Source organism: Denticeps clupeoides, chromosome 7 (genome assembly GCF_900700375.1).
Source record: "Denticeps clupeoides chromosome 7, fDenClu1.1, whole genome shotgun sequence".
NCBI classification, from domain to species: Eukaryota; Metazoa; Chordata; class Actinopteri; order Clupeiformes; family Denticipitidae; genus Denticeps; species Denticeps clupeoides.
This window is the reverse complement of record NC_041713.1, coordinates 4,376,812-4,402,394: the sequence shown is the minus strand read 5'-3', so window position 1 is coordinate 4,402,394 and position 25,583 is coordinate 4,376,812. Positions and strand designations below refer to the sequence as shown.

Here is a 25,583-nt window from a genome sequence, read left to right as displayed (position 1 = left end):
GACCAGGAAATATTATGGCACCGTTATATTAGTATTAGTTATACCATTTATGCAAATATATTCTGCTCCTACAGAATACATTCGCGTGTTTATCTGCTAGCGAGGGTGTGGCTTTTTACCGGGCCAGCTTGCAGCTATGACCAGTTCGTATCGATTAGTTGGCAAGCCAAACTCGCACACTACTGAAAGGCTGAAGCGCTGCCCCTGCCCCCATCCTTCCAGAAAGTTCTGCCGATATATCGATGGCATGTCGAACTGCTCCCACTTAAAAACCAGAAATCGGCAACAGATTTGAGGTGCGGCGTGCAATACATTTCAAAAGAGTCCTCTAGGATACAATCGTGTTACACGTAGTGTTGGGCAAGTTCATCAGTAATGTAGTAATAATAAAGTGTGGGGGAAATTCTAGAATTTTTTTCTGTCCTGCTGTTTTGCTTGAACACAAGCGACTGGGTGATGAGGGCGACCTTGACGAGAAGCCAGGGTGGCTGCAGCATGAACGGATGTGTTCAGAGCTTCTTGTATCTCATTGGTTAAAACAAAGAGCACGTCTCCTGCTATCTGGGCTTGATTAAAAACTTCATATTATCAAAACCACTGGACAAGATGAACCAACACATTTAAAAAAATTAAAGCCAAAAAGTAATGCCAACAATCCCTGCATAAAAACTTACGCCTTTGAAATAATATTACTGTACAATATAATATAATATTGTACAGTACAATGGTTGTTCTGTTCCTCCCGTTAATTCTTCTGCTTTATAAAGTTTTAAACATGCACAAATCTTTAAATGGCATTAATTTAGGTTGGTATTGTGATGTAGTGGGCCTTTCCATCATTCCCCACTGCATATGCCAATACAAAAATAACCCCGCTACAACCCGATCTTTGATAATATTTATTATACGAAATTATACAAGAACTTCTATAAACATGTAATTTACTTTAAAAAAAAAAAAAGAAAAGCAAGTGATATGTCATATGTACATAACTAGAGGCATTCCAGTAGTGCCTGCACTGGAGGCCCCACCATTAAACATCTAGAGCTGACCAATCAGGACTCTGCGATTTGGTTTCGCTTTGTTGCCATAGTGCATCTATGATATCAGTTTTTTTTTTGTTTAGTTTTTTTGCTCGCACTTCCATAGCTATCTATCTATTATTATTTATTAAGAACACACATATAACATTCACCTTAAAAACAACATAACATAACAAAATGTACAACGCTTAATAAAAAAAAAAGGTTAAAAGCAATTTTTGGAACGATCACCACTCGTCGCCTGAAGACCACGTAAACTGTGCTTGCGGTGTGTAGTCTCGGTGCACAGCACCTTCAAGGTTGGGTGAGAAAACATTTGTGCCCGCAGTACGGTCAATAAATAGCAGAATGATGGATGCTCGGCAACTGAGACGTTCCTGGTGAAATCCTGGGGACTGACGCAGGAAAAGTAATCCCGGGCGCGTGATGGCTTGACTTCCGCTGCTGCTATTCCTTGTTGTGTGGAGTCTTTTTACGAGGCTCGCTTCCAGTCACAGCCCCGCGAATAAGAGTGTGTGTTGGTAGGTTTCGGCCCGGCCCTCAGACTACAGAGACGCCCTGCGCGGGTGTGGTCAGCACCGTCACCACGTCTGGCCGCTCGACGCGGCCCAGCGCCGAGCAGAGCAGCCCCAGGGTGGAGCCCTCCTGCTGGGCCCAGTCGCTCAGCAGGGTGTGCACGGGGTCTTCGCCACGCCCAAACAGCTCCACCCGCTCCTGCTCGTAGCCCAGCGCCGCCGCGAGCTGCTTCCAGCTCCCGCGCGGGCCCCCCTCCAGCAGAGCGTGCTCCACTTCCTCCTGCCGCTGTGGTGGCAGGTTCGCGTACAGGCGGGTGTCCTGCTTGCTGTCCCGCTTACTTCCTGTGGGAGAGGAAACAACGAGACTCTAAAATCGTACTGACTGCCATCTTCAAACCTGCAGAGAATATTTAGAATATTTTAATAGAATATTTTGCTGTTATCTTGTGGCTTTTTATATCCATTAGCTTTTAGTGAATATTACAAATGCTTATGATAATATCAATAAAAAGATTAAGATTGTTAATATTTTTTTGGATTAAATCATATTTTAAACCGTTGCTATATACCCATTTACATTTACAGCATTTATCAGACGCCCTTATCCAGAGCGACTTACAATCAGTAGTTACAGGGACAGTCCCCCCTGGAGACACTCAGGGTTAAGTGTCTTGCTCAGGGACACAATGGTAGTAAGTGGGGTTTGAACCGGGGTCTTCTTGTTCATAGGCCCACTAGGCTACAACCACCCCTGTTGTGTTAGCCCACATTTTTTACATTCCTTGTGGAAAGCTGTGGTTTGGCTGCACAAACATAAAAAAACGAACGCCAATTTCAGATCAAGGAATTCTTGGCAGTGGGCGGGGCTTCTGACCTTTGCTCGGCTGCGCCTCCTGCAGGCTGTGGGAGTCCAGGAACACGCCGCTATCGCTGTGGAGCTTCTCGCCCTCGCCGGCCGTGCCCAGCTCCCCGGCCCGGGCCTTCACCAGCGCCTGCTTCTGCTGCCAAGACCTCCAGCTGCAGTGTGGCACAAGTCACGCGGTTATTTCCCCTTCACACTGCTTTAGTGTTTCAGCCTCGCATGTTCTGTGTGTTCTGACTTATCATGGATCTCCACAAAACAACCGAGGTAGCAGACGAGTGCAAAGCTGATACAAACTCCACATGCTGTTCCACATAACCAGCACACTGGCCTGCTTATATCCATGCAAGACTTCAATCAATAATAAAACACAGCACATCTGCAAGCATGTTATTATTCTTTTGAATTTTCCATTCAGGAAAAGGATTTTCAGGATTTTGAATATAGGAAATAGATTGATTAAATAAAAAAAAAAAAAAAAAAAAACACACAAACCCACAGCCAATGGACACAACGGGAAGGAAATGCCACTCACCACTTGTAGGCGACGTAGACCAGCAAACCCAGCACCACGGCGACCAGCACAGACACATAGACCACGATGTTGTTGTTGCCAGCCTGGTCCTGCGGGGTGAGTCTGGGGCTTCCGGAACCTGAGGCCGAGTTCATGCTCCCCTCTGCACCGTCAGCCCCAGGGTAGGCGGGCCTCCGCGTGGAGGCGGAGTCCGCCGGACGTGACATGATATGGATTTCTTTATCTGCGAATGGAGGGATTAGGTTGATCTGGTGGAGAATCCAGCTAATTGCAATAACAGGCTGTGTCTAATAATCTCAATTACAAATTTTAAATAGTCGTACTCGCTTGTATACTTCAGGTTAAACAAATACGTGTGACCTTGCCGATAAAAACGGCTAAATGCAGGTATGTCGGTTTCAGCTGGTCTTAGCTTGAATGACTAGTGTTAAAACAGACCTAGCTGGTCCACCAATTTAACCAGAGCGCTGCAAACTACTCGGTGAATCGTAATACAAATGCACCTCATGACTGAAACCACGTAGCATGGCGGTAACACGACTGCGCGGGTTTTATGACTGAGAAACATACCAAAACACTAAGCCCCCCTCACTTTTCAGTAGGATCAAGTAAATGGAAAGGATTCATGGGAAATCCTTCGGCAAAATGTTGGCATCGGTGTACAAGCGTTAACGTGTTGACAACGTGAATATTTTGCTCTCGTGCTTTTTATCCGAGTTCGCGCTCCAGCACTTTGTTTTTAGGTAGGAAAAAGTTTGGCACGGAAATATTAAATATGTTTGCAGTGAACACATGAAACGGGCGCGGCAGGGATGGTGCCGCGGTGGTGTAGGAAAATCCTCGCGTCGGGCTCGATTAGGGTCTGCTGGTGGAAGGCTATAATCTTAATGTCTCTAAACCGCCATCAAAGCATCACAGCTCACTTGCAAATGATATCTGGAGGGAGACCAGCACTCGTAAAAATTTGCCGGGTTGTAGTTAGTCCTACTCCCCCCCCCCGCCATATTTTGGGAAGTTTGTCATGTGGTCTCTTCAACGATGAGAAGAAATTTCCAAGTGACGATGCCCCTCCTGCCTCTCGGTCCGGTTTTCCCACCACCGTTCCCTCTCCCCGAGCCCTATGTGCCTGATGGAGCCATTTTAAAGCCTGCCTGAGGGTCAGAGGTCGGTGCCAGATCTCAGAGGTCTCACGGCGGGACATTTTGTCCTTTTTAAAAATCTGCTGCTGAGCCACGTGGTTGGGAGGCTCCAGCTGTTGGACACATGTTCCCTCTCCCCTCACACACACTCACTCACCCATGCAGATCGCGTCCAACTGGTGCTGGCAGGCGCGGAGTTCCACCTCGTGTTCCTGGCACCGCGTGCAGGGCAGGCAGGGCTGGGCGGGGCTGTTCTCGTCAGAGTACGTCCCCGGCGGGCAGCGGTGGCACAGCGTGTCTCCCGGCGGGCCGCAGGGGCGCGCCACGCCGTGGCCCCGGTCGCAGGCGGAGCAGGGGGCGCACAGCGCCTCCGAGCCGTTCCCCTTGCGCCACAGGTAGAAGCCCGAGCCGCAGTCGCAGCGGGTGTCCCGCGTGGCGGTGCAGGGTGCCACCTCACGGACACCCGGGGGACAGCGAGCGCACTGGTGGCACTGGCGTGAGCCCTCCGACACAGCGAACGTTGCCCCTGAGAGACACAACGCGGCGTTCAAAATGGCACAATAAGTACAGGGTAGGGGGCGCTGGTGAGCAGGGCCTCCATTTTACTCACCATCCTGGCACGGTGCACACTTTGTGTTCCCCTGCCCGCATTCTACAGCCACCCTGGTGCCAGGAGGACACGGTTTGCAGCAGTCACCGCCGGTCGTGTACTGGCCGCTAGAGCATGCATCGGCCTCAGCGACCTGCAACATACATTTTTACCGTTTCATTAATATTCTACATACATTTTCATTTATTTACTACTAAACAACTGCTGCTATTTCACCAAGTGGGTGGTAGTAGCCTAGTGGGTAACACACTCGCCTGTGAACCAGAAGACCCAGGTTCAACTCCCACTTACTACCATTGTGTCTCCAGGGGGGGACTGTCCCTGTAACTACTGATTGTAAGTCGCTCTGGATAAGGGCGTCTGATAATTGCTGTAAATGTAAATGTATTTTTTTACGGTTCTCTAAATTCCTCTCATAGCACTTGTGGGTGATATGCCTACAATTAATAAAATAATACAGAACGACCGCGCTGGCCTGAAAATACGACCAGAATATTGTGTCAGCTTACAATTTTTTTTCCACCACAAAACACAATACATTTACATTTACATTTACATTACATTTACGGCATTTATCAGACGCCCTTATCCAGAGCGACTTACAATCAGTAGTTACAGGGGACAGTCCCCCCTGGAGACACTCAGGGTTAAGTGTCTTGCTCAGGGACACAATGGTAGTAAGCGGGATTTGAACCTGGGTCTTCTGGTTCATAGGCGAGTGTGTTACCCACTAGGCTACAACCACCCCAAGTAGATGACCAAAAATATTTGACCTTGGGGCCGTCATACAGTCAGGCAAATGTGACAATCACTCTTTTCCCCCCATATTCACGCGCTTTGAGACGCACTAGTTAAAATGGAGCATTTTATTTTGCTGTTAATCTCCATAAGACCACAGAAATGTGCAGCGTTCACAGCGTCCACTGCAGGAACGTGACGGGGGGACAGACAGGAAATGGTCTCACCCGCACCCTCCTTCTTTTTGTTCTCGCTCCTTCCCTGGCTTCCTTTTATTCTTTCTACCCCCCGCCACCACAGCGAAGCAGCGGCGTGGCATCGGAGGCCGCCGCTGGCTTTAATTAGACCCTCCTCATCAACATGGAAAGAATAAACTCGTTGTTGGGAAAACGGGAGGAGGAGTGGAAGCGTGAGACCCCGAATTTCCTCCAACTGGGCGCACATTCCTGGCAGGCCGTGCGTCGTGTGTTACTGTAGCCGGCGTGGAGGAACCCTTTGATGTCCTGCACCCCGCCCCACCCCCCACGCGTGCACACACACCTGCAGGTGTGCTGTTGGAGGTCAGCGCTCGGCGCAGCTGCCCCTCCCTCCTGGGGTCGGCATCTTAAACATGCTTTGGTTCTCTGGCCCGCGCACCCCTGGGGGCTGACAAGAGCAAACAGATGTCTAACAGCCAGCCATCCAGCCTCTCACTACGGGACAGGGGCAGGACGAGGGTCCCGTGTTGACATGTACGGTCGTCCACAAAAATGCTTTATCATAAACAGAAAGATGCGGAGTTAAAAATATATATATATATAGAAACCCAGCATATCACTGACGAAAGGAATCACAATCAGTTCTTTATTGTCCCATTAACTTTTAAAGACTTGTATCCATTTTCAGCGATAATTGTTTCTTTATTTCTTTACCTGGCTTGAATATGGGGTTATTATGTGGGGTGGGGTAATGGGGGCTTTATTTAGCCATTCTATAGTCATCACCGTGGTATTTACTTGCTGTAGAATACGTTTGCGTCTATTTTGCTTTATCTGGTTCTGATCTAAAAATATATTTGAGGGGGGAAAAAAAAAAAAGTCCATAAAGATGATCTTGTGATTTTCTTTCCGTGGTGAACCGGGGGGGTTTCCACAAAACAGATTTCTCAGATCGGCTAACTTAAGCCAGAAGTCAAGTCTGTCCAGTAGGAATTCGGGTGATGTAGGTTACTGTAAACTATGCAGTACGGTAGAATGATATATATATGGGAGTGATGGCGATGTGAGATATCCTCTCAGCCAATCAAACTGCCAGGTCGGAAACCGACCGTGGTATAAATCCAGCAAAGCGACGGCTCGGCCTAATCCAGTAAGGTCTCCTCAACCACAATCCTGGAGGGGGGGAAAAGGACCGGCTCACCACACACACAGCAACCTCGAACGTTCCTGACGTGAACACTGACATAAATCCCACACGTGCACCAACCTCTGACACGACTGGTGTAAATATTTGGTTGAGGCGTGCTCAGCGCAGCTGAAAAAGAGGGAGGGGCAGAGGGAGAGAGAGAGAGAGAGAGAGCGTGACTGTTGGGCATTTCCTTCATCGGTGCCCATATAAGTACTCCCCCATCTCTGAAGGGCAGTGAGGAGGTGGGTCGATTACCACCGCGGCCACCTAAAGGCCAAAATACGCCAGCCGCAGCCAATCACGATCAACCGTCTCACCAGGGGGAGGGGCAGGCTTGTTTTTTTAGCGTGGAACGGGTAAAATCAGACAGGCATTTTATAATGCGTGGGGCTGCAAATCAGCATGGGGCCTTTCATCCTGATAGAAAGAGATCTTATCTGGCCCCTCCCACCTGGTCCAGGGGCTCTGGGAGCGACTGGCGAAGGAGAACAGCTGCGGCCGCTGGCGAAAGCCGACAACGATGGGCGAGCCAGCCCACCGCCGACCACACAGACGTTCAAAGCGGCCCTGACTGTCACGGTCCCCTCCGTCAGCGGGGCTGAAGAGTCCGCGGGGAGAGGAGGGGGGTCGCCGCGGAGACCACAGCTGAGGGTTTCTGTAGTGAGATCATATTGTGATATGACTCCCTGTGCAGACGGCAGCGGTGCAGGGCCGGGGAGGAGGGGGTAGTACATGAAAGGCCCCGTGGCCCCAGGGGGCTTGCAGCCTCACTCAGTTCTCCTGCTGACCCCTGGCCCTCACAACCAGGTGCCGCAGCCATCACCAGGAAGGGCCTTGGCGCTGCGCCGAGGCTCCGTTACACTATAATCACCCCGCCGAACAACCCTGTCACGGCCGGGGCAAATGTCGACGCCACCAGGGGCCAGACTGGGTCTCATCTTCAGCAACTCAGCACTCCAGGTGCTAATAAGTGGACCCTGCGCTCAGGGTCACAGCCGTGTGACTTTCGCATCAAAGGGGCGGGTCGTGGGGAGGAGGGGTGGCGGCTATTAGGGTTCAAGAGGAAGCCAAATGACCCGGCCCCCTCCTCCCCGTACTGCTATGCGGTTGTATGGAAATTCAAATTATCTCCCCCCCCAAACCAGCAGAAAATTACCATAATTACTGATCTCCGGAGAACAGATCTCATACGCAACAACTCTGCAACTTGCGGCTACATTCGTACTCAACATCAGGCGGATGCGAAGTCTGGATGAAGCGATAAAAAGACTCAACTGGCTAGACCTCAACCTGTCGCATCGATGTAATGTTAATAAACCAAACAAACCTGCTGCAACCTGGTTTATTTACATTACGTCAATGCTTAAAATGTTACGTGTGACAGATTCATTCAGTTTTAATAGAATTTAACCAGCGTTGAAACGCAGCGCCACGTTGTCATTTGCCTGCCCGTAATATTATCTATTAATGCACCGTTCCATTTTGCACAGCAGTATTTGCACCATTTTACTTTTATTTATTATTCATTTCACCAGTTTAGCGCCGTCTGTCTCGTAGTTGTCTACGTGTTTTTTGTTAAACGTTATTCACGTTATGTAGCCGGTTTGTCTGGGTGACACACGTGCACTTTATGTCAGTACGTAACGTTTTATTTCAGGTTTTATTTCACCATGTAAAGCTCAACTTCAAGTAGAGGGTCAACAACAAAAAAGCCATCATGGAAATTAGTATTAAACTATGCAACAATACGGACTATATGAAAACTTGTGTGAGGGACATATTAACTGTGATATTAAAGAAGCACAAAATATATTAAGTATCGGCTGAGCTACTGTTTTGCAGGATCTTCGTGGTAACTGTTTAACGAACCAACAACGAGTTGTTATTACGGGTTAGTAAGCAGGTTATACTCCCACTTCAGCTCACACGGCGCGCTGGTCGAATGTTCGAAAGACGAATTGCCGGGGTGGGCGTGGCTTAAGTACGAATTCATGCAAATTATCCCGACGCGACGAAATGAAAAAAAAAAAAAAAAATATATATATATATATATATATATATATATATATATATATATATATATATATATATATATATATATATATATATATATATAAAAAAAAAAAGGTCTTTTCGGCTTTTGGGACGGAGACGACGAGCGAAAGGAAATACTGACAAGACTCGACTTCCAACTTCTGGCTCGAACATTTGCGCGTTTGAAATGAAACGTCTAGAAGAAATTCGACCACATAAATCTTGGAGACGGGGGAGATTTAACGCCCCTTAACAACGAGAACATACTCATACACGAGACATATCCTACTAACCCCGCGCGTTTTAACGTGATTCGGCCTCACCTGGAGGGAGAGCAGGAGGGCGCAGACGCGCAGCGCGGACGTGCCGCGGGTCATGGCTCCGGGGCGGGATCCCTCTTCTCCACTCCCACGACTGGAGGACCTGGAGGTAAGTTCCGCGCCGGGGACAGGAGTGCGGCGGCGCTCCCGGCTCCGCGGCTCTCTTCACCGAGGGGGGCGGGCCGCGCCGCCGATCACGTGTGCCCCGCCTCGCCCCGTGATTGGCCGGGCCATTTCTAAAGGGGCAATAAAATGGTTCGAGCGGATCCCTAAATCCTGGAGTAATAAATAAAGGGGTGGGGGGAAGGCAGGGACAGGGACTCCGGAAAAACGGCGTTGATACGTTTTTGTACTTTGAAGATCAGCAGCAGATATGCCTGTTATAATGACATCTCCTGACATAACTTGTGTTCTGCGACTTAATAAAACATTCAGATTTACTAACAAATACATGGGAGCAAAATAATCCAGTAGAAATAACATGTTATAATAAATAACCAAAGTTATTTGGTTTGTGTTCTATCTTCCACTTTAATGTTGCACAAATTAGTGCAAATAGTACTAATGTGATGCCAAGTGGACCCCTGAAGACCCTTCACTAGCTGATCCTCCAATTAACTTCTGACTGGGACCATCATCCCCAATCCCTGTTCCTTCCCGGCGCCATTAACAACGAGCCCCAGAAATTTATATGCAGACATGAAGTGTTAATGGGCAACATGTGCGTCTGCTCCAGACGGACTGACCTTTGACCTTTTAGGCTCTGAAAAAAGAAAGCAGGAATTGTAGACACTCACCGTACATGAAACGTGGTATTTTAGGCCAGCTAGCAAATAATGCAACTTTAAGGAGATTTATTGCAATATAATAAAGAAAATAAATATATTGACATGATGGCACGGTGAAGTGGAGGAGTAAGAGAGCTTTAAGCTGAAATGAAGGACAAAAGTACCTAATAAAAGCAGAAATAACTGTACGTCAGGATTAAAGCGGAATAAGTGGATGTATAAATTGTTCCGCGGGGGTTTATTTGAAAAGATCAAACGTCCAGGCCATTATTCAGAAGGAGGGGGGATAAATGAGGCCGCATCTCCACACCGGCTGAAGGAATGTCCTTTATCTCTGCTTTTATTGGACGGAGAAATCCCGCTTTGCAGAATACCCCCTGGAATGTTTTCGGTCTGGTCGCCTCTCTCTAACCTCACATGGAGGAGATCAAGTGTGTTGGGTCCCTGAATCAGACCAGAATTTTTCATATTATCATGAGACTGAGCTGAGGGCCTTCTTCTGGTTCAGTGTGGTATTTTTTTTGGTCTTGTTCTTGCTCCCGACAGGAGATGCACACACAACCTACAATGTACTACCTGCAGCCAATAATCAAAAACATTTTCATTTCACAGAGACTTTGTAAATGCAGCATTCATTTAGTTCACAGTAAAGTGAAATTGACAAAGAATGTGACCTACGTTCAACCGAGGAAGGCTTCACCCTCTTTATTCTAGTCCTTGGTTGCTGAACTCAAATCTATTTCTTTGTGCATTTATTTAATAAAAAGATTCGCTTACAGTGCGGCGTTATGGGGTTCAGTGGGATTTTACTGCGCCGCTGCATTCTCTGTGTGTGTGTGTGTGTGTGTGTGACGTCGTCGTAACTGTGAGAACTGCCAGCGCTGTGTGAAGCAGTAAACGTAAAGCCCCGGGCTGATGACCAGTGTAACCAGTAGTGAGGAGCAGAGGGGACAGTGTGGGTCAGCGGTGGGGAGGGGTCGCCTGCAGCAGACAGAGGAATCAGTGCTCTGTCACCCCCCAACTACAAACTTCCCCAAACATGAGGGGTCACCAGGAGATGCCTGCTATTGTCCGGAGGAAGGTGTTGGTCCCGCCCACATTTACTGTGTCCACATCAGAGACAGGACGGCTGCTGCCAAGAAAAAAGGGGGGGGTCCCTCTCTCTCTCTGTGCCCCTCCCCACCCCCAATTACGGCCCGAGTGAATTATCCCCCTCGGGGTGTTTATGGGGGGGCCGACAGGATGTTCGGCCCACTGAGGGATCAAAGGTGGCTGCTTAAATAAAACGCGGAGTAACTGTGACCTTTTCAACTCTAATGGGCTTAACACGTAGTAGAGAGGAGAAGTGGAGGAATCAAAGGCCGGGGTCTCAAAAGAGAAACAAACAGAGAGAGGCGTCCTGGAACCGCCAGAGTTGGGACTCGGCTGTTTTACATTAAACACCACATGGGAAAAAAAAAAAAAAACGGTGGAATCTGAGACTCTTTCTTCTGCGCAAGTGGATGAATGCAAATCACAGCACAAAATCTGTGGAAAGGTTTCATAAGTGTTTATAAAAATGTATTTTTTTTAAAACAATTGTTATATACACAGAGCTAACAGAGGCAGTGATTAAAAAAAAAAAAAAAAGCCGTGAGGTCAGTCTCAGCCGGGGTTTTTTGCGGTAGTGTCCATCTGAGCTGGCCAGGGACACCCTACAGTGCTGGACTATAAGGAGGGTTAGTAAAAAAAGGGGGAAAAAAGCATTCCAGCATGTCAGCATTCCTGATTCCCATCAACTCCTGTTTCCATTTCCCCCCGAACACACGGTTTCACTAAAAAAAATGTAGCGGTCCGGTGTCGTCTCACAGGAAGTGCGTCCCTCCTTCCTCTCCGCGTCAGGCTAACACGGCCATGCATAGAGGGCCTATAAAACAGGTGAACGTTCCAGAAAAACTTGCTGTAGCACACTGCAATGACTCTCTGACCTAGAAACAAAAAGACAGAGGCACTTGATCGAGGAATGAAGGAGAGGAAGACAAAGTGCAGAATCAAGGCGATAGAGTTAAAGGCACAGAGTAAAATGGACGGAGAGCGTGCAGAAAAGACGTCCTCAGCGCAACCCGCTGAAGATCGAGGGTAAAGGCAGAGTTTGGCTTAAATGCTTTTTCCATGTTCTATGTGTTACATTGCAGAAGGATGGGTATTATTAAAAAAAAAATAATATATATATATATATATATATATATATATCAGATAAATAATTTCAGTAATCATTATAAGACACAAGTGTGTCCCTTTTTAAGGCATTAAAATCTCTAAGCAGAGACTACAGTAAGGCAAAATATTCACACAGGTCCCAACTACAATTACATTCAGTATCTCAATATTGCTCTGGAGCTTGTGGACTTGCACATCCAACCACAGTCAAAATCTGCTCTGTCTTGACCAAAAGGGATTTGGGTGAACGGCAGCACTAGCTCCACCCCGCCCCCCCTACCAAAAAAACAAAGCTTCAAGTTTACCATGAATTCCTGAAAAGGTAAAAGCCAAGAGACCCCGGCCTGAGAGCCGTGGAGAAAAGAAATATATTTATATACATATATATTTCACAGACGCGCACCTGAACTTCGGAAGGGATTGTGACCCCGACCCCGCCCACAAAATCATTATGAGGCAAGATGGCTTTTCTCAGTGAAAGGGTTTGATTGTGAGCCATGAAGGCTCCAGGTGAAGGCATTTAAAATGCACTGCTGTGCGTCCAATCTGCAGTGTATGGCAGTAAAAGCTTAAATCAGTCAGAATCTACTTTGTTCATGTAACAGTACAGGAAACTCAGAAACCTCCCTCGTCCAGGCATCCATCCTGCCATCTTTGGATCGTAAAACCAGTTCCATAAAAAGTGCAGATTTTAAATATGCATTGTTCATTTTCTCAGAGGGGGTTTAGCGGGTGATGCAGTTTTTGTGGGTTGGTGGCTCCAGAGCACCTCTTCATTCTTCACCCTCGCCCCCGGCCAAAAAGGGGCACAAAGTCAGACACGCCCGCCAATGCTGGCGTCTCACTTGGGCGTCGACTCGCTGGGGTTGTACTCTGTCTCTCCGGAGGAAACCTGCGAGATGCGACGCGTGGAGCCCCAGAAGCGCCGGGGAAACTGGCTCTGGCGCACCTAAAACACAAAACACGTCTTTGTTCTCTGCTAATCATCAGTTAAATTTAGATGTGTGTGTGTGTGTGTGTGTGTGTGTGTGTGTGTGTATGTATGTATGTATGTGCATATATAAATAAATATACACACACACACACACAAACACACAAACACACACAAACTACTAATGTAGACACTTCTTGTCTGGCCGCTCTCACCTCCTCCGGCTTTCCTGCTCCAACCACGATGAGCTTCCCGTCGTCCAGTCCCACCAGGATGTGGCTGCTCTCCTTAGTGACCGAAACACTCCGTATGGGCATCTTCAGAGCCAGGGGTGTGACTGACGGCTTCAGGCTAACACACACAGACACAGAATTTGCATATTTACCACTTAAGCACAGAGCAGGTATTTCAGGCATTAATGTGTGTTGGGCTGAAACAACCCGGAGTCTGGCACATTCACTGCTGCATCATCATTTCATTTCCAATATGTTTATTATAGAGATGTATGAGAGTATGTCAGCGTGACGCGTGTCACAAATCGGATAAAAAATGCTAGATTAAAGAGTGAAGTTCAGCAAAAAGGTACATTCTGTCTTGCGTCCTAAATACATATTAAATTATTTTTATATTGTAATTTTTTTTGTATGTGTCTTGTACACACACACACACACACACACACTCTCATTTGCTCACCTGTACAGATCTCGGACATGTAGGTTACCCTGCAGGGAACCCAGGACCACAAACTCTTGCACCAGGTAAAGTGCCGACACCCGCTCCTCCACACACACAGAGGCCAGCAGCTTCCCATTCACCGAGTAGACGTGAAGAGAGGACTTCTCCTGTACACACACATTCATCCTTCATCACACACACCTGACTAGTCCACCTGACTAGCCCCACTAGTGGCAATCGGCAGGATTCGGCAGGCTGTACCTTTGTACCCGATCGTCCCTTCGCGATGGCCTGGGCCACGATGTGGCCCTCCATGCCCACCTGGAGGTCAGCGATGCTTGAAGAAAGCGCGCCCTCACACGCCGGACGCAGGGAGCGCAGGAACTGGCCGCGCCTGACGCTGTGCATGATCACAGTGCCATCCTGGGGACATTCACGCACGCGGTGAGCACGCCAGGAACTCTTCCACCACAGCCACACACACTCGCTCAACCCTCAAACTCACGTCTCACCTTTGACCCGGAGACGGCCATGTCCAGCTCAGTACTGATGGCCACGCAAGTCACCTCCTGGTCATGTCCGCAGAGGACCTGCAAAGGCCTAGGGGACAGACCACTGGAGAACCCACCCTGAAAGTAAAGAGAAAAAATGTTTTAATTCCAAATCTGCACGCGTTCTGCAACATCTACCACAGGGTGGAGGTTCCACTGACCTGCTGCTGCACCTGCCATATGATGCAGGTACAGTCCCTCGAGCCGGAGATGAGGTAGATCCCACAGATATCCAGCGCCAGGCAGGTAACAACGTCTACGGAGATCCATAAATACACAAATTAAGGTCCTGAAGGGACTAAATTGCTGAGATTAGTGACACTTTCTACGGTGTGGGTTTAAGCGGGTTTGGTAAACATCTTTTCTTTGGTGCCCACCTATGTGCCGACAGATCCTGCCAACCATCTTGCCTTTGCCCAGTGCCGTTACCCTGAGGCTGCAGTCCCAGTGGCCGCCGCTGAAGAGCAGCCGGCCATCGTTGGACACCACCAGCACCCGAGCCCCGATCTCCACTCCTGGAGAGAAGGGTCCACTCAGGAACCGGTGTGTTCTGCAGAAAGAAAGTTTATCGGATGTTCGACTGAAGCAGCTCAGAGTTAGAGACAGAATGTCCAATCATGATCATCAGATCCAGGTACCGGCTTCTAAGGTATATGGAATGTGCCATCGATTAGAGATTTAGATATGAGGTGGCACCTATAAATGAATAAAACACCACAGGGCATATCTTGTTATTGAACCATAGTCATAAAATCATGAAGGGAGATGCGGAGAAGTATGTGACGTATTGACAAAACAAGCTCCTCCCCTTTTTAACATTCTTCTGCTTGGTGAGTAGTTAGTTCTTCCTCTCCAACATACAGATACCAAGAGCGTTTTTTTCTGAAAAGAAATACTCGATGTGAGATTAAACTTTCCTCAGCTGCGGTGGAAATGATGGCCCCATGTGTCTCTAAGTGGCTGGACCCCACGGTGTCCCAGCAAGTGGTGAGCGTATGTGTGGAGACGCATGGAGTCTGATGTGTGGCAGCATGGTTTCAGCTGTCCCTTTGTTCTCGGCCTCCATAACAAATGTCCCTGCGGGGCAGGCATCATGTTCGACTTGACCTGACTTGAACTAATCCGCACCGGCATTCAGCTCCTAAGGAATGTACTGTGTCAAAAAGAGCAGTGGGAAGGGATGGAGAACGCCTTCAGGGCTTGGTTCTGCGTAAGGCGGGGCAGGCGATAAATATTATCTAAAGATTAGACAGATTTAAACCAAAAATTGTTTTAAAAAACATTATTTCATTATCAGAATTATTATTATAGAAAAAAAAATGAAGTTAAGATCTTTGTTTTTAGAATTTAGATAATATTGTAACTGAATATCAGGATTATATTCAGCGCTGTAACAGAGCCAGTATAAACACTCCAAACAGCCATAATCGGAAAGGACTGTAGGGAATTTTAAATTATTCCTGGGTGCTGGGGAAGGGGCAGAGCTAACCTTGATTATCGGTAACTGTGTGAGATTAAAAAAATGAAAAGGCATATGAATTTCATTATTTGCAATATGAATGTGCAATGGGATTATTAAGAACTGTTTGAATGTTTTTTTTGTGTGTTTCATGAAAAAAGGGCATCATGGTGGGCTGCCAGATTCCATCTCTGCCGTTTTGATTTTAATAACAGCAATAAAACCACTTTGTGAAGTCCCCAAGTTAATATAGGTTAATTGGTAATTGCTCTGAGAAAGTATTACACTTATTTTACTCTTCATTTTATTTTTGTAATTTTGAGTTTAAGAGCAATAAATGTTTACTGGAATGTTAAGAATTTTATGTTTTTCATTCAGATGTGTAAATTGCTATATTAGTTAATAATTGAAAATCTGATTCTGCCTTTATTCTTTATTTATCCTTTATTTATTCTGCCTTATAATCCTGTCTTTTATTATAGCTTTGCAGTATGCTGTGTAGTATGGTCTCCTTGTGTGTCACAACGGTGCCTATAAATAAAATGGAATTAATATTATTATCATCATAATAAATAATCTCTTGATACTATTGTTATTGTTGTTAATACTACTACTACTTATAATAATTAGAGTGCTAAAAATCCCCTTAAATATATTCACAAATATATTCAATATAAACCATGAATGTTTTGTGCCAAGGTAGTAGTCGCTTAATCTTATGATGCTGATGGCTGTTCAATTCAGGAATTTCTACCCATGTTAGGACAGCAGATGCAAGTAAAATGCAAATGTAAGGAAGACATATAGTAACTGATAAATATGGAAGCCGAGGTGTATGTGCTGCAGCGACGGACGTCTGCTCTCTGTGTGGGATGAGCTTGTGTCTCAAGTGCTTCTCATTTGGGCCGAAATCATCACCTGCCTTCAAGATTCATCCACGTACCACACCACACAGGAATGCTGTGGTTTGCTTAGGCTGTGTGCATAAACGTACACACACGAACACACACACACAATAACTCTTAAATAATTAATTAAAAACGATTCCAATTCTTCCTCTTCCAGCTGAATATGTTGATGAACAGGCAAGTTTTATGCTTGGAACGGGTAAGTTATATGCTTGTGTGTGTGAGTGTGTAACACAAAGGGAAAAAGAAAAAACACTCACTTGGGGTTGGTGACAGTTGGGTCCTTGCTGAATGTGAAATAGTTGGCAATGTTTTTGTCGTAGGGCAGCCAGCTGTGGGTTCCGATGAGGCCACTGGCGCTTACAGACACCTACAGAATGCAACAGGAGTGGGATCTGTTCACTGTCAAATGTGTGTACCTGTGCTGTATGTATTATTATTATTGCATGCTTGCATTTCACTCAGTATGCTTTAATTACTTGCAGAAAGGCATTCAGAAAACATATTCACAAGGTAATAATAAGAACTATTAGGCAATATTAAGGAGGATATGCCTGTTTTATTGTACTCTGTTTTAAATCAGTGGTTCCCTCTAGTGGTATGCTGGGAGTCTATGAGATTAAATCATTAATAATTTACATATGCATTCTGAATTCAATCCAGGGCATGTATACGTGTTGCCGTGCATGTTGTGAAGTCGCCAGTGCACCTCACCCACCAGTATGTCTGTTCCCTGTATGATAAATGACCGCGTCTGATTTCGGGGCACCACAGCCTGCACCAGGGGCACCCCGTCACTCACCACCTAAAAAAACAAATTCATTTGGTGCCTTCAAGAGTTGGATAGAAGCAGCCCATCACTCTACACGTTTCAAAGTGCTGTAACCCAACCACCTAAATATAGTAACCAACAGCTCAGCTTCACATTGACCAGGCTGCACCAAGACCATACCCACCTCAACAAAAGGCCTGAGCTTGTCCAGCTGGTCGAACAGGTTGGGGGGCAGAGTGTCCATGCGGGCCTGCCGCCGAGAGGCGTTCTCTGCCGACATGCGAGGGGGGTGTGGCTCCTGAGCACCAAAAAACGCATCAGAGGTCAGAAAAGTCCGCAAGCAAAGAAAAAACGCTCAAGGCGCAAGAGACGCTCCGACCTTGAGGAGCTGACACGGTGTCTGGCCAAAGTTGCTGATGATGCCTTCTAGAGCCTTCCGCTCCGTCTCGTTGGCTATGGCATCCAGGTCCACGGCACCTGCAATACACCAACACAAATAAATCAACCTTCCCCGGACACAGCTGAATAAGGACACAATTCACAATATTGCCTTAAAATGTTATACCTGTAAATATGATATTTTGTGAGCAGTGATTTATTTATTCTTGAAGAAAGGGAGGTCCTCTTACAACGGCATATATGGGAGTATAATATGGCATAATCTACTCTCCTGTATGAAATATAATTGCTAGGAAAAAGGTCATTTTGTGTCGAAACGTATCCTCTACATTTAACCCATCACCCTTGGTAAGAAGTGGGCAGCCATGAAAGGTACCAGGGGAGCAGTCTGTGGGGACGGTACCTTGATCAAGGGGACCTCAGTGGCACCCTGGCGGTTCGGGATTTGAACATTAATTTTAGAAATGACCATTAATTATCAGCAGCGAATGTTACACAATAAGACTGAGGGATATGTGTTGTTCTGTTTTAACCAATGAGATACAGGAAGCTCTGAACACATCAGTTCATTCTGCAGACACACTGGCTTCCCATCATGGCTTCCTCACTCAGTTGCTCTTGCTTAGGTAAAACAATTATCATCATTCTACTTATGATAGAATAACAGAAGGAAAGTTCGTACCCTCGTAAGTACAGTAGTAGAACACATTCAGGGCATTTACGGCCTCCTCCCCTCGCTGCTTGTATCCGAAGATCAGATCGATCCACTCGTGCAGGTGCGCCGAAACGTGTTCTGACTCCTGTAGGCAACCGCAGACGGGATCGTTACACAGTAAATGCAGGAAGAATACCACAGGCCTTTTGTTGGGGCGGTGGTTGGCGCTCACCAAGGCTTGTCTGTGTTTTCGAATGAAGTCGCCTCGTGACGAGGCCCAACGAGGCAGCAGCACATCATACACCGGATCCTGGGATATCTGCAGGCACCCCAAGTCGAAGCCTGCACTCACACACACGCATATTCAGAAATATACCCAGACTTTGCATACTCTGTTCCAGAAGAAAGCTCAAAATTAGAAGATTTTGCTGCGACCAAAACGTGCTGAAATGTGAAAAAGATTAACATAATGAAACAATTTCTCTGCTCCTTTTAATAGCGCATGAAAAGAGGTGTGATGATGTGCTTTGTGAAAAGGCACACTACCGTTCATGTTCTCCAGGAATTCGGGGAAATAGAAGAACTCTGGGATGAGCTCTTTGACGTCTGCGGGGCTTTCCATTCGAGCCTGCCAGGCTGCTGCTACAGAGTGGAACTGACGATCAGCACAGTCAAACCTAGGAAAGGAAAAAAAAACTATTCAAAACATGTACAGTATATACAACTGACTAAATTGCACAGCAACCCTTGCAAGGCCAAAGTAAAACTGTAATCCAGCATCAACCATAAAACAATATCGGCATCTACCATTTGCATGTAATAATTTCAAAGGCAAGACACTCCGGTGGCCATCTTGGTAAGGTCCCTGGTTAGACATTCTGAGGACCAGTCAAAGAAATCTGCTTATAGGCTTCGGTGTTGTACTATGCATGTAGTTCTGCGTGTGCAGATGTCAGTACTGTGAAGCAGTTGCCTTGATATGCTCTCGGTTCAGTTGCGGGGAGGGGGTGGAATATCTGGCAGAATGGAAGTAGATTTGACCCTGTTTGCTCATTATCTGCCCCTTTTGTTCCTGCTATGTGGTGAATCACATACCTTCCACTCTGCAGCTGGATGTGCAGGCTGGTGAAAGGCTCGGTGCGGATCATGTAGTGCATGACTCCCGCTGCGTTGGAGTAGTGTGTGCCGTAGTGGAACTTGTCGATAGCTCCAGTGGGGTCCTCAAAGCTCTCGTATCTGTTAAAAAATGTTTTTTTTTCCCCTTCATTTTTACGAGGTATGATGCTTATAAAAGGTTTAAACCCATACCAGTGCTATACACCACTTTGGATATTTGCTATATAAAAATAGCTGACATTTTTGTTCAAGTTTAACTTTAGATCTTTGCTATTTGACCCTTGGCTATTCTCCACAAGAAGCTCTTTTTTTGTTCTTGCACCCACTTTTCACGGACACTTTGTGCATGCCGTGGGTTGACCACACCAATGGGTTTGGACAGGTCACGAAACATAGCTGGGTCCTCCAGGTCCAGAATAGGAGATGTGTAGTCACACAAAACCCAGGGAAACTGAAAACACCGGAGGAACACAGAGGCATGATGTAAGAATATAAGAGTTTCACACCAAAAGGATTAAAAGAGGTCGAGGCTCACCACTGGGTACTGAGAGAGGTCATTGTAGGTACGGCCAGCAATTGTGTTGAGCTGCATGAGATACTCAAAGTTGGAGATCTCCCTGCAAACCCACTTCTGCAGGACAACAAAAAAAATTTTCATTCCATCCATCCATCCATCCATCCATCCATCCACCCTTACACAACTCTGCGTGATGGTGCAGTCATGAAGACAATGCGTAATTAACACAACAATACTTCAATGTGAGAAGGCAGGTAGCTCAGAGTGCCGTGAGAAGTTCGCACCTGGGTGAGATTGGAAGCTTTGAGGAGTTCCTGTGGTGAACGAGAGCCAAAGTAGAACAGGTTTGGAGGTCGCAGGCCGAGGATCCGGGAGTACACCTTGTTTCGCACCTGAGAACGACGCGATAAGAATGCCGGTGACTTGCCGATTCGCCGTCGATTTGACAGGAGTGAGAAAGGAGTGGCGCTCACCTTCTTCCTGAAGTTGATGAAGTAGTGTGCCTGGTCGATGAAGAAGAGCTCCAGGGCCGACCGGCGCAGGTTGTACCGGCGCAGGTGCACCTCCCTCAGCTGGGACAGTGGCCTCTTAAAGTCGTAACCTATACCTGTAAAAACCAGCACAGTCACAGGCAAAACTGCAGAAACTGATCTTAGATACTGACACCAAGCAGCAGCAACACGATTAGAACTTCCATCGACATTAAACAAGATTTTCAAGGTCAAGGTCACAATCATTTTCTTTTTCTGCTAATATATTATTACCTTAGAGTATGCACCGTCATAACTATATTACAGTCTACACCTATACATCTTTGTTTTGAGCCTTAGAACATATCAATAGAAATTTAACATAAAACCATAACAATAAACAATTAATAGGCCAATAAATAGTTTGGCGAATTAATGAATTAATTGCTGGGTGGCAATTTCAGACTCTGTCATGTTGCTCCCTTTATTACACACGTTGCTGTTACTGTGAAAAAATGATGCCGTATTGTACTCAATATAATATGACTAACCTGTTACAAAATATTATGCAATGTGCACTGGTATTACAGAACATCAGAACAGTCCGAAACGTCCAGTTCAGCATCTTCATGATCCCAGTCACTTTTAAAATTTGCCTCGCGGAATTTACCTTCCTCTGTTTCCTCTTTCTCACTGCTGCCATCATAAAAGTAGAGGTGGTGTGTGGTGACCTCCAGGCGACCTGGAACCACCGAGACGATGGTGATGAGCTCGCAGTCCTCCGACAGGATCAGCTTCTCTTTTTGGCTCTCTTCCTCAGCCTCCGTCCTGAGACGATGAGAAGACATGAAGGGTTTATCATGAAATAGAAATAGTGATGATTTTTTTTGATGATGTTAGAGCAGATAAAAAAAAAAAGTGCCACCCACTGGTTGAGCAGAAAGAGGTCCTCATCACCCAGCTGATCGTCTTCCATCTCGCTCACCTTGGCCTCCTTCGCCACAGCCAGAGGCAGAGTTTCAGTGGAGCTCCGTGGGCTTTCTGCCCCTGCCAAAACCAAACACCCCTTACTCACAGTTTCACACCAGATCCTCCAACAACCCCCCTCATAATTAAACCCTGCTTATCTGTGACTGTATGGGTGTATTGCAGGAGTACCCATGTTATCCCTGAGCGCAGCTGCGTCAGTGTGGGGGTCATAGCTGTAGTTGGGAACCAGCTTCAGGCGCATTTTGGAGTACGTCTCGGCACTGGACAGCTTCCACTTCACCTCAGGCTGAACCCTGCAATCACACCATGTTCTCTTACATTTACATTTACAGCATTTACCAGACGCCCTTATACAGAGCGACTTACAAGCAGTAGTTACAGGGACAGCCCCCCCCTGGAGCAATTCGGGGGTTAAGTGTCTTGCTCAGGGACACAATGGTAGTAAGTGGGGTTTGAACCTGGGTCTTCCGGTTCATAGGCGAGTGTCTTACCCACTAGGCTACTACCACCTCTTGATAACCTTAAAAAATGTGGCATATATCCTGTTTTTTTCCATCCATTTAAACTCAGTTATACTGAATGTGCATGTAATATCAAACAATGTTAATAGAACCTGAACCTCTAAACCGACACCGGACCCATACCTGAGGGCCCAGGCTCCCCTCTCGTTGTTCAGAAGCCTCTGGATGGATTTCCACTGGCGCAACACCACCCCCTGCTGGCTGAGGGTCTGCTTCTGCACGTTCTGGTAGCGGCTGTTCTCGCCGCGCACGCGTTTCAGGTAGGGGTCCACAATCACTTCCTGCATGCGCAACCATACACAAAAACACGCACTTTTCTAATTTCTACTTTTCTTTCAAATGAACACAACTGGCGGTTTGTAAGGAGACACACCTGGAACTTGGCCTTGCTGTCTGCCCGCTCTTTCTCTTTGCTCTGGGCGGTGCTCATCAGGTCATCAAAGCAGGAGTTCCAGAAGTTGGACATGATGTCGTGGCTTTTCCCAAACACATCCAGTTCATACTGCTCCATTGTAGGCTGAACCTGGGATACACACATGAGAGTGGTAACCCGACCCGAGCCCGACAAGTACAGCTTCTTAAAAGCTAAGAGGGAAAGTAAACGAGCGGGTTTAAAACATAATCGTCAGAGGCTAGTCTCCGTTTCACCTCCTCAGCATCCATTTTCGCATCTCTCTTGTGATAATTCAAACGCATTGCCTGACAACACTTTACAAGAGCCGAATCATGTGGAAAGTATAGGTACTATTGACCATGTTTGCTGACTGATCATTTACCGCGTGCGCTCAACCCGACCCAAAGTAAAATGATAGATATTGAGGCCGAACCCGAGCCAGGCCAAGCTCTAACATGCATATGCACACACACACACAGCCACACACACTGTACTGAGAAGTCGCACTTCTCAATTATCTTCTGTTGCGCCCCCTAGGAAGAAGTAAACATTTCACTGACATACATGACTTGTGAAAGTGGAGATTTTGAGGTTTTTGTTCAACGAGTAAGAGAAAATCCAGCGATGTTCAATCAATGTCTGTCGAGAACTCACTGCTAAGGTAAAGAAAATGCATGTTCCCCGGAGTCCTCGCATTGCCACGCCCCCCGGCATCGCTCCCCACTATTTGAGAAGCGCTGCAACAGGCTAACGTGCCATGCCGTGTTGGTGTATTTGTGTTGCTCGAAGAACTACGATGGATACTAACGTGGTTGTGGTAGAACTCCTGCCATTCCAGAGTGGCACAGTACGCCTGGAGGTCCTGAGCGAAGGTGGTGCTGCCGTTGGTGGGGGGCAGTGTGGGCAGGAGTCCCTGCAGGGTCACGGGGTCGGCGTGCTGGTCCAGCAGCGTGCGCATGATGGGCACCAGCTGGGCGAAGGTCTCTTCGTGAATGTTGTTCTCCCCCGGTCCGCTGGACGGCCACAAGGTGGCGCCGAGGCGGCCCAGCAGGAAGCACACTTCCTCCCAAGCCAGACACAGAACCGTCTGCAGCAAGCTATGCAGCTTCACGGTAGCCATCACACACACCTACGGATGGAGGATGTCAGAGAGTGAAAGAAATGTGCACGACGCACTTTATAGCGAGTTTTCAGCTACTGTGCTGCAGGAAGCATCTGTAACGTGTCTGACCCACGAGCTCTTCCGTATTTGGACCGGCGCTGTCAAATAGACTTGCCAAGGCTGATTGGTGTGGAAAATAGGCTCTATTATAGCTATTTCAGACGGGGATTAGTGGCTCTAGAGGCTCACCTCGGGGAGCAGGTTTAGACAGGAACACAAACACGGCCTTGGCTTGGCAGTTTGACTTCGCTCTCATCCCCATAAATTAAAATGACAAGAACCGCACCCAGCATATTTTCAGTAAAAAAAAAAAAAGTGGAAAACATGGTCTCCAACGCATGTTTCAGAAGAGAGCTCAGCGACGTGCCTAGCAGGTCGACGGGAGGCGTGGATTAAGGCTAAAAACAAAGCGATGCGCCGGACGTGTTCGGTGTATGTGAAGGACTCGGTTGACAGAATTCCGTCACAGCGACAGAAAGCTTCAGGCACCACTGACCTGAGAGTGCTGCTGCTGGATGTACCCAGTAATGATCCGCAGGCCGATGTGGGACATCTCTCTGAGGTCAGGGGCGAATGGGGAGGTGGGAGGTGGGTGCCAGGCCTGGAGCCGATCCAGCAGATTCACTACACCCTCAAAGATCTGCAATACACATACAAATGTCTTACAAATCATACATTTACAGTTACGGCATTTACCAGATGCCCTTATACAGAGCGACTTACTATCAGTAGTTACAGGGACAGTCCCCCCCCCCCGGAGACACTCAGGGTTAAGTGTCTTGCTCAGGGACACAATGGTAGTAAGTGGGGTTTGATGGTTCATAGGCGAGTATGTTACCCACTAGGCTACTCCCACCCCCATAAACAGATTTAGCCACAAAGACATTAGAACTTGTTGAACAACACATATCAGTTGTGTATTTAGTATGTTTATCGAGCCGGAAACAGACAAGGAAGAAGTTGGCTTCCTCTATAAATACTAGGCGGCCATCTTGGATCGTTCGAGGTTCGTCCTGTCTGTTAATGCTTTTCCTCTGCCTGGATAAGCTCAGAGACGACCTCTTTTTTTTTTTTTTTTTTTACCCCCTTTTGGATTGACCTTGCTCGTAATTCTTTTGACTCAAATGTTGCTGATGTTTTTGCATGGAGATGAATTTCTCTTTGGAACGCCTCTCTCTGCCTGGAGAGTTATTTTTAAGTGGCGTTGTTATGTTATTGGTATAGCGGTCCTGGCGGTGTAGTTGAAATGAGTTTTTCTCGTGACCTCAGCGCCCCACCTTCTCGCTCCACAGGGCGTGGTTGTCCGTCCCCTCTGCAAACAGGAAGTCCTGCAGGAGGCGGAGCAGCCTCAGCAAGCTGGAATGCGGCGCCGCGCCCTGCGAGTCGCGCAGGTCGGACAGAGACGACTCCAGCATCATCTCCAGCAGGCTGCGGGGAGCAGTAACACAGAGTCACACATGCGGCTCTGCGTTGTGAGTCTGTTCTCGTGTGTGTATGCATGTGCACGTGTGAAACCTGCGCTTGATGTCGTCGGGCGGACGGACCAGCTGACAGGAGCTGCCCAGTTTGGTGAGGACAGAAAACACCTGTCCCCTTGTCCTCCACACCACCTCCTCCGAGCCCTCGGCCCCCCTCCACAGGACCGAGAAGACGATGTTGGTCAGCAGGTTACAGAGCTCCTCCTCCGGGGTCTGCGGCAGGAGAGAAGAACAAACCACACTCGTCTCATCACTCTCAGGTTGGAGCGAAATATTATAATCGTCTGGAATTAAACAACAATATCACACTCCAGCCCACAATGTAGACACAGTTAGTCCACTTCTGGAGAGACAGGGTGTGGAAAAACAGGTGAAAGAGGAAGAGGGGAGAGGAAATGATGTGAGGAAAACAGGAG

General features: G+C 47.2%; 2 protein-coding genes across 8 annotated transcripts in view; both read right to left on the bottom strand.

The window, feature by feature from the left end:
- Positions 1 to 1,029: 1,029 nt before the first annotated feature.
- nradd (neurotrophin receptor associated death domain) lies at positions 1,030 to 9,332 on the bottom strand. The gene is made up of 6 exons (XM_028987248.1): positions 9,186 to 9,332; positions 4,705 to 4,837; positions 4,252 to 4,620; positions 2,956 to 3,178; positions 2,433 to 2,575; positions 1,030 to 1,900 (listed from the first exon to the last, which is right to left on the bottom strand). The coding sequence occupies exons 1-6, from the start codon at positions 9,237 to 9,239 to the stop codon at positions 1,584 to 1,586; spliced, it is 1,239 nt and encodes a 412-aa protein (XP_028843081.1). The 5' UTR covers positions 9,240 to 9,332; the 3' UTR covers positions 1,030 to 1,583.
- A 3,303-nt stretch (positions 9,333 to 12,635) lies between these two features.
- nbeal2 (neurobeachin-like 2) overlaps positions 12,636 to 25,583 on the bottom strand; it is a 44,827-nt gene continuing 31,879 nt past the window's right edge. For 4 of the 7 annotated variants that reach the window (XM_028985299.1, XM_028985302.1, XM_028985300.1 and 1 more), the window contains 27 exons: positions 25,205 to 25,380; positions 24,967 to 25,117; positions 24,186 to 24,329; positions 23,336 to 23,656; positions 22,507 to 22,656; positions 22,257 to 22,414; positions 21,781 to 21,905; positions 21,552 to 21,669; positions 21,293 to 21,450; positions 20,437 to 20,759; positions 20,171 to 20,266; positions 19,962 to 20,086; positions 19,615 to 19,755; positions 19,066 to 19,196; positions 18,752 to 18,861; positions 18,547 to 18,664; positions 17,845 to 17,942; positions 17,650 to 17,763; positions 17,412 to 17,498; positions 16,954 to 17,063; positions 14,704 to 14,876; positions 14,488 to 14,582; positions 14,288 to 14,404; positions 14,037 to 14,198; positions 13,794 to 13,942; positions 13,316 to 13,451; positions 12,636 to 13,118 (listed from right to left, as the gene is read on the bottom strand). In XM_028985299.1, the coding sequence (XP_028841132.1) occupies positions 13,011 to 13,118; positions 13,316 to 13,451; positions 13,794 to 13,942; positions 14,037 to 14,198; positions 14,288 to 14,404; positions 14,488 to 14,582; positions 14,704 to 14,876; positions 16,954 to 17,063; positions 17,412 to 17,498; positions 17,650 to 17,763; positions 17,845 to 17,942; positions 18,547 to 18,664; positions 18,752 to 18,861; positions 19,066 to 19,196; positions 19,615 to 19,755; positions 19,962 to 20,086; positions 20,171 to 20,266; positions 20,437 to 20,759; positions 21,293 to 21,450; positions 21,552 to 21,669; positions 21,781 to 21,905; positions 22,257 to 22,414; positions 22,507 to 22,656; positions 23,336 to 23,656; positions 24,186 to 24,329; positions 24,967 to 25,117; positions 25,205 to 25,380 (3,894 nt within the window). In that variant the 3' untranslated portion in view covers positions 12,636 to 13,010. The remainder of the gene's footprint in view (positions 13,119 to 13,315; positions 13,452 to 13,793; positions 13,943 to 14,036; positions 14,199 to 14,287; positions 14,405 to 14,487; positions 14,583 to 14,703; positions 14,877 to 16,953; positions 17,064 to 17,411; positions 17,499 to 17,649; positions 17,764 to 17,844; positions 17,943 to 18,546; positions 18,665 to 18,751; positions 18,862 to 19,065; positions 19,197 to 19,614; positions 19,756 to 19,961; positions 20,087 to 20,170; positions 20,267 to 20,436; positions 20,760 to 21,292; positions 21,451 to 21,551; positions 21,670 to 21,780; positions 21,906 to 22,256; positions 22,415 to 22,506; positions 22,657 to 23,335; positions 23,657 to 24,185; positions 24,330 to 24,966; positions 25,118 to 25,204; positions 25,381 to 25,583) is intronic. The other 3 variants (XM_028985306.1, XM_028985301.1, XM_028985303.1) reach the window with 2 other exon arrangements.

Bases quoted from the DNA above. Each gene is read 5' to 3' on its own strand.
- nradd (XM_028987248.1), bottom strand. From the start codon at position 9,239: ATGACCCGCGGCACGTCCGCGCTGCGCGTCTGCGCCCTCCTGCTCTCC. The intron at 2,576-2,955 runs GTGAGTGGCATT...GCCACACTGCAG, and splicing joins GTCTACGTCGCCTACAAGTG to CTGGAGGTCTTGGCAGCAGA. The intron at 1,901-2,432 runs GTCAGAAGCCCC...CCTCTCCCACAG, and splicing joins GGAGGCGCAGCCGAGCAAAG to GAAGTAAGCGGGACAGCAAG.